The 14033-nt window shown below is 41.0% G+C and overlaps 1 protein-coding gene across 1 annotated transcript in view; it reads left to right on the forward strand.

The window, feature by feature from the left end:
- AFF3 (ALF transcription elongation factor 3) overlaps positions 1–14033 on the forward strand; it is a 317423-nt gene that overhangs the window by 268925 nt on the left and 34465 nt on the right. The window contains 1 exon segment of the mRNA XM_065741179.1: positions 6718–6867. Coding sequence (XP_065597251.1) covers positions 6718–6867 — 150 coding nt within the window.

The raw sequence follows: 14033 nt of genomic DNA on the forward strand, positions 1-14033 counted from the left end.
TAAAACACTGCTGATGCTCCATTTATCTGGAGCGACAAGCAAACACTTGGCAGCGGTGGAAAGCATACACTGGGATCTGGCAGCGGGCTCCTAGCACAGCTGTCAGCCCGCTGACTAATCACTTCATCCCCACGCTAATGCTGCTCCAGGTCTATTGGACCCTTTCATCTCAGATACACCGGTGCACACTCCTTCTGATAGAGCTATTTATACAAAGATGTCACTATTAATTGCCGTGTCACATTTTATTTTAGGAGGGGTTTTTAGCCAAGGTTTTTTCAGTGATTTTTTTTCTATTTCCTTCAGTAGTCCTCCAAGGTGGGAGCTGTGAGTCTGCTACTGGCATCAACCAGGCCTTAAATAGATACCCCCTAGCCAGACCCAATTCTCTTGAGTGTGTACATGAGCTTCGTAACTTGTTTTCTCTGAATGTCTCTTCTTAACAATTTGTTTTTCTTTGGCGGCTATTCAGGCAATTAAGCCACAATCACACAGGGCACACCTTACTCTCTGCAAAGACCTGATTTACCTTAGGTTTGCATTATCAGATGATACTTGCAGTCTTGTCAGCACAAACTGTTTAAGCAACTCCCAAGGACAGTGTTAAAATATAGGTGGGGCCTATGAACCCTGTTCATGGCAGCTGTGCTTTATTAGCGGTGCTGTGCAAAGGTGTTGCAGCTAAGGCAATGCGGCGCTTCCATAGGAGCTTTATATATTGTGACAAGTCAAACAGCCTCCAGGACTCTCACTCATCATGACTCTCATTTCATACCTCATCCGTTATAGGAATGAGGTATGAAAACATTTCTCTGTTTCCGAAAGGTATTAACAGACTCCTGGGAAATCGTTTACCTGGAGAAAGTAAATGCCCAGCCTCGTTTTTGTTTTTTTTTGCCGACCATGGCAGGGCCAGCTGCTTTTTTTGTTAGTGAACAATAGGTTTCCAGAATGGGCAACTGTAAAGAACTCAGACAGCTAATTGGTTTCATGCTCTCAGTTAGCAAAGGTACAAAGGCATAAATTTGTATCGCTTCCATACTGTGTTCGCAGCGAGGATATCCAAGTGCTTTTTAAGCAGTTACAAAGGACATCTCCCAACCTACTTGAGGGCAGGCAAGTTCAGCCATCCTCATTTATGGCTGTGATGGGGACCAGATGAGGAAGGCAGAGCCCTCGAAGTTTGGAACGATTTGGTCATTCGGATATGATATGGCAGGCCTAAACCTGGAGCAGAGGCTGATTATACTCATGTTGTATGCAGAGTATGTTAAACACAGGACCAGTTTTCATATTTTAAACCCTGGGGATATCTGACTGTTCTCAAGCAGATGCAAATTTTAGAGTTTGTGGTATCATCTCCCTTTTCTCAGCATGACTTTGGCCTGAAATGAATGGATGACTTCCAGATTCATTCTTGTCAGCTATCCTTATTGGGCTATTCCTTGGCATTCTGCAGTTGCCTCAGAAAATATGCCCATGTGTTCTGTTCCAACATTGGGATGCCATGAAGTCCAGGATAGCCTCCACATGGCAAGCATTCATCAAATGCTCTCGCTGAAAGAAAATTTGAAAAATACTCAGGGGCAACAGCAAGAAGTGGCCATTTCGATTGTGTCTGTGATTCATTCACAATTCACAGGAATTCCCTGCTGTGTGCATGGGAGGCTGGCAGCATCTTCAGTGCCAGGCAGAAGAGATAATTACACAGATCTTGGCACTATGCTCTCAGTTTCTGCCTTGAGGAAGCACCATGCGGAATTTGCTTCTCACAACAAAGGGTAAAGTGTTTTCCACAAAAGACCTTCACTAGACTTTAGGTTGGTTGCAAAAGGGAAGAAGGAAGTGGTGTTTCAGATACTTCTGGAACAAAAATAGAGACTCTGCCAACAGATCTCTAAACCGTGGAATACATTTTCATCACTAAGTTTGAAAGATCATTTCAGAGTCTTGGTCAGATGTCAGATTTACGGTTTGATTTAAAACAGTGTGGCCTAATTGAAGTCAATGGAGCTATGACAGCTTATGCCAGCCAAGGGACTGGCTGTCTGTTTCAGAGTATTGTTTTCCCACAATTGTCATTGTTCTTCAAGACAGTGATAGATTTCCTGGGCATTTCAAATACTTGAAGCATTCATGCAGTCTTTCTTGGCATTTTCTCCTACAGTTGTAACATCTGCAAATTTAGATCTTCTTCTCCATGTTTACCTCTCAACCTCGACATGATCTTTAACAGCATCACTGGTTTATTCAAGTCAGGTCTTAATACTAATGGTAGAATTGCTCTTTTGTAATGGTAGCCTGGGTCAATTAGTGGGACAACGCCTGGTGGATGGTCTCACTGCAGAGTGAGAGTTGAAAGAAAAATAGTTCAGGTGATTACAGTAATATTGATAACACTTGGTAAATATTGTCCCATCTCCAGACAAAGAAAAATATAGCACATACTGTCTAGTTGTGTTAAGGAGCTTCTTGATAAGAAGGCTCTGGATACAATTGCTGCAAAGTGGAATTACACAGCCTGTCTAGATCCCAAAATATGAAGCACGGGCATATTCAAAGCCTTTGTTGTGGCTAGAAGAGTATTTTCAGGAAGTCACTCTGACATGTTTTCTTGGTACAGACCTGACTGTCCTTTGCCTTGCATTCTTGATAATCATTTGTACCTATGTAAAGTGGGTATCATGTTGTAATGCAATGAAGAACTGCTTATTATTATATATTTATATATTATATAAATTAATATATAATATAGATTATTATATAAATAAATTATTTAGTGGTTATTTCATTTTGAATTATCAAACACTTGCAGTTTGGCAAAGAACTGCATCTGTTTTACATCTACCTTGATCGGGCATCCATATTTTCTGCCTTTGAAACACTGAGGCTGGCAATGTAGTGTACACTCAGCTATCCAGGAATTTCTGGTGCCCAGTGCTCAACATCATGATTTATGGTCATGACAAGCAGCATAGCTGTAAGCAGTAGCTGAACAGGAAGCATGAAGTAGGGCTGAGATCTGGTCTAACTAACCTCAGGATGTCTCCTGAGGGCAGCTGAGGCAATCTGATTTAAGAATCTCCACTGACTGAGTAGCAAACACTGCACCTTCCTGTGCATCTCAGTACTGTTCAGTGTCTGCCCATGGCCATGCGCTCTGATGGCTCTAACAACTGGTCCCACCACACCAAACACCTCGGGCTCTTCCAGACAGTGAGGTAACTCCCCCTCTCAACCTAGATCTCAGATTGGTTTGAGTGAGGAAGAAGTATTATCTCCCCAAATCGAGGTATATTTGAGCCTCGACATCTAAGAAACATTGAGTAAGCTCCACATGGTCAGGAATGCTGACTACCATTTCTGACTGTGGTCAGAAACTTCAATTGTTTTGTTGGTTATAAAGTGCTTTACAGGGTTTCTAGCACCTTTACAATGTATTTGCTCCCCTAACAGAGGGTGTGTGTGGGTCTTACCCAAACTGTTGCTTAATTGCTTCAAACAAAAATAACGTTTCTACAATGTGGTAATTAATTCTAGAGTATAAGGCAGTAGCAAAATATGCGTGAACATTATGTGCCATATCATTAAAATGCAAATCGGTATTTTATTTTGTCTGAATGATCTTGCTTACATACTTCAGAGAGAACAATCCAAAATGGAAGTCACAGATTTGAAATAATTGTCACTTTTTCTAAGAAAGTGTGAAGAAATGTGTAGATGTCTTCACCCTATATATCGGTCACTATAATGTAATGAGGATCCTTGTAAAAATTCCATGTATTTAAAAATGGAAAGGGTAGAGAAGGGGAAAGGGGAGAGGGGACTACAACAGTATCAGTATAAGTGGGAAAATATTGTAATGTTGTTCAATTTCTTCAGTATATTGGCTATCATTAGAGCAGCAAACATAGGTCTCCAGATGTTTGTGAAGAGTCCAACAGTTATATTTTATATCTATGGCTGTAGTAACAATTTCTATTCAGCAGCCTAGAAAAACATTTCATGTCACAACTGGAAAGAAATATTACTGTGGGTTTTTTTTTCTCCCTCATCCCCTATATAGCAATTCTGAATGTTTAAGTCAATGCCAAACAAAAATTATGGTTTGAAAATTAAAACCACAATCACTAGGGGCAAGACATAAACGTGCAGATGTTCTGTGATGTTGAAGAACTTTTCAGGCAGTAGTCACAATGCTGATGTGGAGAGGATGGGGAATCCATCAGAGCTGGACACTGTCAAAAGCATTCCCTAAGTTATATCGTCAGAAAAGGCACTTACTTTTTCATATTCCCTTAAGAAAAAAAAATCTAAACCAGAAGACCTACTCACAATGGCCTATATACAGCCCTCACTATTTTATTAGCAAGGGATTGACTATAATCTGTTAATATAAGTGAGCAGAGTAGGTAGATCTGGAGTTTGCTGGGCAATCTGTACAAGTGGAAAAATACATTGTCTCAAAGTAGTGCACAAAACCTCAGTTTTCCTTCTCCAGGAAGGAAAATTTTTACAAGCTTCTTAGCTGTTATTGTTTTGGGCACCTTAATGCCATTACACAAATGGCTGCCTGAAAATCTTGCATTTTCCACACCTACCTGGACAGAAAAAGAACACAATGAATAACATGAAAACCAGCAGAAGGCAAGTTTTTAAAGGCATAAATAGTAATCAATACATTAGTGTCTGTGTATGTTGACAGACCTCCTGCCTCCTAGAGCTGCATGCAGGAACTTCATGAAGGTGATGTGGTTGGAGTACTGCGTTGTATGGCCTCTTTTCTTGTGCCACATCAAGCCTGTTGTATGCAGCTTGTGTCAGGTACCAGATACCAGTTCTCCAGAATGAAATGCATCATTGGTAGGTAAAGACAATTCATTAGGTGCAACATAGCTGAACTGTAATTATTAGATATTATTTCTCACAAAATGCATCACCAAAGTTCCCATTGCATTAGCCACAATATTGGACTGATGAAGCATAAATAAGGATAATGATAAACATTGGTGAGCAGTTGTTGGGAAGGGTTGGTTATTAGGGTACCGGTGTGTTTCATGCAGGGTTTATTTAACGGTCCTATTAATGATCTGGAAAAGGAAGCAAATAACCATTTAATTAAATTTGCATTTGATACTAAATTAGAAGTTGCTGCAGACACCTCCGAGGGCAGAGAAGTAAATCAAAAGGAGCCAGAAGCATTAGAAGCATGTACGGCAAAGAAGAAAATGAGATCTGGCATGGAAGGAAGAAAAAAACAAAGCAAGCTAATCTCTCTGGAAGCAAGTAATCTAAAGTATAGCTATCGGTGGAGGAACTCTAGAGAAAGAAGTGCTGAAAGAGATGTAGGAGTGTTAATGGACTATATATTCCATCACATCTCTGGAGTATGTTTACAAAAGCACTGGCATCAAGGAGCAGGGATGTAATAGCCTGTAATTGTAGGGCTCTAGTGAGAACCATCTATAATGTAGCACTCTGTTTGGGGTATTCCGTTATCAGAGAGATATAGACAAATTGGAATGAGTTCAGAAAAGAGCTATAAAAATGATCCCGTATCCCTGGAGATAATGACTTATGAAGAAAGATCAGAAGAAGTAAATGTGTATGGCCTTGCCTGGAAGATGACTGAAGTAGGGCAGGAAAACAGTCTGCAAATATGTGAAAGGAAAAAGGGAGGAGGATAATTCATCACTGCAACTATTAGTACTGGGATGAAATAATAAGTTACAACAATAAATTTTAAAAGGGCAACTTCAGGTTGAACACTGGGAGAAATCTCTGACAGAGGAATTTGGGTTGCAGAGAAGTTTCCCAGAGGTAAAAGTAAAAACTGCATTCAAGTCATTTAAAATCCAATTGGACAACTCACTAGAAAATGCATCCTGCTATGGGGAACAATCTTGCGTTGCCCAGGGAATAAGCTGGATGACTTAACAGGACATTTCACACTCAAGCCTTTATGACTGTGGTATTTTAACATGCATGGTCAACTATTTGGGGAAAGCATACATTTCTTCTGCTGTCAGGGCCTGATAATACAAACACTTGCATGTAAATATAACTTTTAAGAAGTCACGCAGCTCTGCTGACAGCACTGCTCTGCTGATGTGCAAAAACACGAGCCTGATCTCTTCACGCTTCTGCAGGATCAGCGCCTTAGATCATGCAGTTGTCAATATCAAGGCAGCTACATCTCCTGTGGGTAGGTAAAGCAGTGTGCAGGAACAAAATGAGGGTAAGAAGCTCCACCGAGGTTGTATTACTGTTGTTATTCCATTGCTGCTGTAAATGGTACTGCAGAGTACAGCTCTGTTGACTGTTCACCTTTTCCAGCTTTCACTTCTGCTCAAGGTTCATTAGACACTGTAAGACTGCTTCCTCTGTGCTATTTTTACCACATTTGATACTTTTAATGTATCCTAAACAGTTTGTTGAATGAGAAAAGAGATGAGACAATTTGAAAGCTTTATTCTCCCTCATGTGAAGAAGGGACACCAAAGGCTCTGGATGTAAATGCACGTGCAGCTCACCCCTTTTCCTCCTATCATATGTAATAAAATAACACTGAACTCCCTTCACCCTTCAATGGAAGCAGAGGCAAGCTTACAAATAGGCGCGCTCCCTAATACACCATAGTTTTTAAGCGTGTTTCTCTATGTGTTTTCTCTTCTCCCCTCTCATCCCCATGGGGCCAACAGCCTGGTGGGGCCACAGTCCAGCACCCGAGCCCCAGGACTCTCCAGCAAGGGGTCGAGCAGCAGCAGCTCCAGTGAGTCCGAGAGCAGCTCAGAGTCTGACTCAGAGAGCGAGAGCAGCTCCAGCGAGAGTGACGGCAGCAAGCCCTCGCATTACTCCAGCCCAGAGGTAAGGGCTCCCGCTCTTTGTGATTCGGGGCAGCAATCCGCTATTACACCCACTCAGACCTCTTTTTCAGCCCAGGAGCCTGGGAGGAGATGCACAAAAACAAAATGGATGAGAAAAGCACAGGGATCCTCCTCCTGGCACCTACGAAATGCAAGTGGCGGGGGTCTATGAAGCAGATTAAAGCGATTGAAACAAAAATGAAGAAAATGAACTTGTGATATTTCCCTCAAACTGGAGCCCTTCACAAGGCTCACAGCTTGCTGGAGTTTTTGTGCATCTCTGCCTCCATAACAATGGCTTTCTGACTGCGTAAGTCCTGATGTGGGCTCTCGGCACTGCAAGGGAACTAAATGCTTCTCCACACAGGGAAGCTATTATGAAATCATTTTGAGGGTGGATTTTTAAATCAAAATAGTTGTTTTTCACTCACGCACGTCCCTCACCTTGCTCCCCATGTGAATTATTCTCCGCTGCTGCTGCCTTTGTGTGATTTATTTTAATCCACCTCCAGCATGGACTAAACTGAATTACTCGTGATGCAAAACATTAAGCCCAAACTTGCCATCTGGAAAGTTAGCAATGAAAATTTCCACATGTAGACAGGCTCTGTCCAAAGTACAATTAAGCTGCCAGTGCTGTGCCACCTTCTGCTTTCACTTCTGCGCCATGCTCAGCAGAAACTACAGGGCTGTCTTCCATATTCTGTTCATCTACCTCTTGACATTTTTATGTGCTTTGGTCAGTGCACACCTTTAGTATAAAACGGTGAACTCCACAGCCATATCACATGCATTAATGTATGTAAAAATATTCAAAATCTAGCGACAAGATTGTAAATACACATAAAATACAGGCAGTGTATTTTCCTGCTCCACATAAAGCATTCCCTCACTGGACTCCTCCCCTGACAACTAAGCCTCACAGATTCTCTCACCCTGAAACATTATTGTGAATAACCAGCAAGCCTTTCCTCATGTTTTGCTTAGTATTTCGGGCCATGTTTCCTACCAGAGAAAATGTACCATTCAAAGAAACGTCCTGTATTTTTCTATATTCAATACATGCCCTATTTTTCTCAGGTTTTGTTCCTCATTTACCACTTATCTTGCTCTCCTCTACAGTGTTTTCAGATTCATTTCAACATCCCTTTCCCAAGGCTCTCTCTCCAGTTTTACTGTTTTCTTCCTTCCAGTCTCTCTTCCCTCTCTGCACTATCCCTTTTCTTATTTCCCATCCTGAGTCCACTCATCTGACCCATCACTACTTTGCTCTGTCCATTCCCTGCTAGGTTCAGTGTAGAGGTCTCACACTCTCTTCTCCCGGTGGGAATCTCAGAAGGTGGAAGAAAAGGAGTGAAGAGAAGAAAGACAAGGAGAGAAGGAAGTATAAGATAAAAGGGGAAGAAGCATAGTACCCAGATAAGATAAAAAAGCACCTAGGCAGATAGCTGTGCTGCTTGGACCTGTGAGTAACAGCTCCTCAGGGAATGTGGAAAGTGAATTAACTGAGGCATTGTAAAGTCAAGCATGGGACCGAGAGCTATGGAAATGTGAAAGAAGTGCCTCCTCTTAAAGCATTTTATACTTATCCTCTTGAGATACGTGGAACTACTTTTGTGTAGAGTCTGAGTTATCAGTGATCACTGTCACAAAACAGCCGCGTGGCTCCTACAGATTGTTTCTTTGCATTGTATGTGAGTGGTTTGCATTCTAAGGCATGCTGTATGAAACACACTTGTATGAAAATTTAGAGGACTCAAAAATGTGATGGCTACAATGGTTTCTGTAGTGTATTATTTGGGATACAGGAGAAGCCATGACATTCACCTGGATAGGATCACCGTGTACCAGGGCAGTAGGATACCTCTGCTTTTCCCAAGGCCCCGTGTTTTCCCAAGCCCATCATATGACTGATGGCACCAATTCAAAACTTCTTTATGTGACATCTCTGACTGGAAGCCCTGCCTGATTTACATTAATGCTTTAACTTACAATTAGGAAGCCAGTGAAGCAACCTTCCTAAAGTACATGCCACGTTCTTACCTCATAAATTGAGAGATACAGGTCCTTGGGAGCTCTTTTAAGGGAGGTCTTGTCCATCTGAATTTAATTAGCGGTCTCTATTCCACAGTCTTATGATTAATTTCATCTATTGGATAAGACAGAAGAAGCAAATACATCTTTGTCATTGCATACGCATAAAATAATAAATTAAAGTACAATGAACTTGAGTACTCCAGCACAGTGCTGGGCAGAAAATCTCCAGGTTGGAAGGAATTACTGGAAATCTGCAGGCTATTATGAGCTCTCCCTTCTTTTCCGTAATTAGAAATATCATATGCATATCCTTGTAAGACTTTTATTTCTAGGACAGGTTACCTTCTGTATTTAAGTTTATGTAGAAATTCAGTTGCTGTTATATTTCTTCTGTATTTTTTCCTCATCTCACATTGAAATCTTTGAGTTGTTTTTTGCTGTCTAAATGCAGTTGCCTAGAGTGTAAAAGCAGCTCATTGTAAAGTATACATATAAAACAGATTAGATGAATTGCACCCTAAAAGTGTCTGTTTCTTTCCAGTGACTATTTAGAGCCTGTAGTGACTAGCTCAGCTGTCTACACTTTATGTCTGCAGTAAACTAAGAATAATGGCTGAGCTAGAACAGGAGACAACATTCAGACTGGTTTCAGTGATGTGGACAAATTAAGGTGCCTCAGACAGTAATGCAAGTAGTTACAGTTTTGTGAACTGCCAAACCTGAAATTATGAAAGAGGGACTGAGACTTCTATCTCCTGTTTCTTCGCTGAGGCCGTGAATTCTTTGCGTGACCTTAATTAATGTCATAAATGAAGACTCTGGAAAACAGTAACTTCTTTCCAATTATTTCAGATGGCAGAAAAAAGTGTGGATCTCAAGTCCACAGAAGAACTGCATTTCAAAAGCTAAGAATTTGGTTTGTTTGTTCTTTGTTCCAATTATCTTACAGACCTTTTTACTAAGAACGAGCCTGGTCAGACAGCTGGGGAAGTCCCACTGTGCAGGAAGGCTTACAGGGAGAAATGACAGGAAGGGAGCAGAGCAGACATCGTGCCAGAGAGGGTGTCAGTATATTCAACAGTAACCAGGCCAGAAGAGAGAGGTGTGCTGTCCTGGGTGCTGCCACAACAGTTGCAATGTTCTTTACAGCCTCTGCTGTAGTTCGTAACCAACAAAGACTTTTTTTCTATGCTTATTCTGTCATCCAAGCACGTAGTCTTTGATCTTAAGTCCACGCATGACTGACCTGATCAAGCTGAAGTGATTGGTTATGCTCTTCCCCATCTTCCATCATCAGCACTGTTCACCCAATCTTTCAAGTGCATGGACATCAGTACAAATGTCTGGGCAGCCACTGCCTGCAAATGCCTATTGTTCCCTCACATGTTGTACAGCATTGGCTCTCTTCCCCTTAGCTCAGAAAAGAGGAAAGTTGTGAGCACCTAATTACCTAACTGGTGGGCATGTCCCAGTCACCTCACCCTTTCTTCATTGATACGTTTCCTTGGTGAATACTAAGAGCTGAGTTTTAGGATTGGGTTGAGGAACAGTGTTACATTTTCTGTACCTGCCTTGTTTTCCAAAATGTTCTTGCTTCCCAATTTAAGTATCGCAATTTGATTTCCTGAATGGTACCCCGAGAAGAAAAGGGGATTTTTCCACTAGATCAACTGTGGAAACTATTTTTACCTTGGCTTATAGGAGTCAGATAACGACTGATTGCACCATTTTGGGCTACAAATTTCTCCCTTTCCTCCAGAAAATACTTTGAGATGGAAGCAGCACTTTAAGTGTGCACCTAGAGGAATCTCCAGTTCCAGTCTGATGAAGTGCTAGCAGCAGCATTAACAGTAGTGGCAGCAACATAATCATCACCATCAACATCTTCATCATCATCTGTCTTAACTACAATGAAAAGACCACATTTGTATAGGGATTGCCCTGAATCAAGTATGTGATAGTAGGACAGCACAAGTAGGTTATCATCGAGGTAAAATAATGAGCTGATTTGCAATTGACTAAATATACTGCAGGAATTGCTCACTCCTAGCCCACAGTGGGTTGAATATATGCACATTATAGACTCTCCAGTCCCTCAGTGAAGGGGGTGTCATGCTTCAACTTTATGATACTGTTAGCTACACCTTAGTTCCCTTTTTATAATAACAAGCACAGAGTTATCCCATTACACTTATATTGTTTAATAGCCCTTCACCCCAGAAAGCCTTTCTGGATAATGAGTTTTGACAAACATTTCTTTCGAATGTATGCCTCTGATTGCATTTGTAGCCAAGAAGACGCCTGAGATATATAGACATACTGTGTGGGAATCAGCCCACCCAAATTTGGACACTTGTACTGCAGATACCTACATATGTTCATCACTCTTCCTTACAGACAGTGGAGAGGAACAAACGTTTTCTAGAGCCCAGCTCATCTGACCTATTTCAGATGCCCAAGATGAAATGTTTGACACCCTGCAAGAGTAGCCTGGAGAAAGAATTTGTTGACTAGCTTAGATAGTTCTCTATATTGTATAAATGAATCCATCCACAGATCTTAAATAAGTGTATCACATCCTTCTGTTTTTCACTGAAGCCCAGCACATCTGCATTTGTGGTGTAGTAGTCCCTGGAACAATCCTGTTCTGATAGAGTTTTCCTGGTTTGGGTTTTCATGCCAAAACCACAGATGGATTTTGGCATGAAAACAGTTCACAGCAAGTGAGCTTCACCACTGACCATTGTTCCTACTGCTGTCCCCCATCTGGCTACCACCAGCTTTACCCCAGTTAAAAACTGCCTAGTTCTTGTCAAGGCCTTGAGTGCAGTATATTTCTCTTGCACAAGACCATTTTGTCACCAAATCCTTCAACACTTTTCCATCCTTATGTACTGCTGAAGTTATCTCGCTTCAAGCAAGCCAACTTTTCTTCCACAGAAATGTACAGGGAGGAGAAGAATTAGGGTTGAAGAATTGCGGATTTTCAAAGTACAGGACTTTTCAGTTAAAGCAATCAATTGAATGAATTGCTTCCAGAAGTGAATTGGCATCACTCATGTACATTGAATAAACTCTATCAGGGTCCTCAGAAAACTGAGAAAAAATTATAAATTCTGATTTTTCAGAATTTGCATTCTTTAAATTTACTTTTTGAGCTGCAGGCTTTTTACTTTTTTCAGACACATCTTATAGGTGGTTTTGTTTGTTTGTTTGTTTTTAATAGACACACCTTAAAATTTCTTCAAGCCACCATTTGGACTTGAATTTTTATTTAAATAAACCAAGGACATACATCTAAGCCCACATCTTAAGATGTGTCCTGAAACTCCTAAAAAAATTAGTAGGCAATATTGACACATTCTATTAAATTGCATAGTTGGCTTAGAGTTTGGTGAGAGTGTAGCTATTCCATCTATATAGCAGACACATGGCTGTAGGAAGTGCCATACTGACAAGTTATAACACTGTAGCAGTCATTGTTTTCTGCTGGTTTACTGTTATCCCTTGAACTGCTGCTTTTGAGAATGACAACTTACTTAAAGAGGATGGGATGTAACAGAAAACCTGGAAGATTTTTTGAACTTTCAAGCTGCCCTCACTCTGGCCTATAATTATGGGCAGAGGTATATTTTTTTCTACACATGCTTTTGATGTATGTGCTTTTGTGAAATATATCTCCTGAACAGTGCAAAGACCTCTACATATAGTGAACCTTTCATTATATGTGTAATAAGTCCAGTATGTACATAATGAATGGCACCAAATGCATCCATCTCCACTCTTTCAACAGTTAAAAAAGAAAAAAAAAAGAAAAAAAGTTTATTGTACATAAAGAGTTAAAAGCCTTCAAAATATATCTTCATCCAAGAGAAATGCTCTGCACCCATTTTCAAGATTTAACCCTGGAAAGAAATTAATCATGTAAAATATTAGGGAGTAAGATTAAGAAAAAATAAACTCAAGGCCATCCAGCAAGCTTCCCACAGGTACTGATTAGCTGGATAATGAATAAATTAGACGCTTCAGAGGGAGTGTTTGTATCATATGAATTCCAGTGTCTCACTGTTCTGCTCATTTTAGAAGCCTTTGTTTCCTGTAGAGTGAATACAGCCCTCCATTGGTGACCCTGAAGGCACTCTTGGCTATGAAGGAAGCATGTGCTGCTTTCAAGCAACTCCTTTTAATAGAAGTGCCTTTAAGTTGGAGACTCTCTTAAGTTAGGGACTAGATATGCTCCCCTGAGCAAACTTTCTTCCAGAACATTGATAGTTTTCATGAGCAATAGTCTAGTTGACCAAATTTTGGTTCCAGTTCAGGAAATTAGGCCACTTAACACACTGGGTTAGAATGTGGCTTAGAATATGGTTGGCCATCCTCTCCACCTTTTTTTTCCTTTCCTATTCATCTTACTGCATTCAAATTACTGAGTGCAAGAAGCACTAGAAAACACTTGCACACTGTTCTGTAATAACATTTTCTGAGCTGTGGTTACACTTGAAATCATAATTATCCCACCACTTCACTGTCCAAACACCATTATATTTTAGATGCTCTCTTATAACTTGATCATGTTGTGACAGGAACAAAGAGGAGAACTAACAGCTACACAATACTTACTAAATGAGCACTTGACAATACCACCACAGAGCAAATGTTTGCATGATCTCATAGGATTACAACATCAATACCAGACAGACTACATGCACAGCCTGGTTAGTGCTATATACCTCTTTATATGTTGTTTAAATACTTATTGTACTTAATGCGGTGGTGCAGGCCGCAAAATGTGCAAACCTAGCTTTCCTGCTAGGTTAGCCTCACCCATATTCCTGCCTTGTTTTCCACCTTTCCCATCCCCACGGTATTTTCCTCTGTTTGGAAACTCAGGAGTGTTTCCTAGTAAAGCTGAAGCCAGTGTGAATCATCCCAAGAAATTATGACTCACTCAACACATCCTCCTTCCCGGTCTCCTCCAGAAACCAAAAACATCCCACCTCTTGTGGCATGCGTCCCATTTCCCAGCACTGCTGCTGAATGATGGGACAGCGTGGGGCATCCTCCTTGCCTGCTGGCCTTACCTTTCCCACACACAGCCCTGGGGTGCCACAAGGTGCCACGGAGATTGGG

The sequence above is a fragment of the Cyrtonyx montezumae genome, unplaced genomic scaffold (genome assembly GCF_038088225.1).
Source record: "Cyrtonyx montezumae isolate F1298 unplaced genomic scaffold, pur_monq_1.0 scaffold_3, whole genome shotgun sequence".
Classification (NCBI taxonomy): domain Eukaryota; kingdom Metazoa; phylum Chordata; class Aves; order Galliformes; family Odontophoridae; genus Cyrtonyx; species Cyrtonyx montezumae.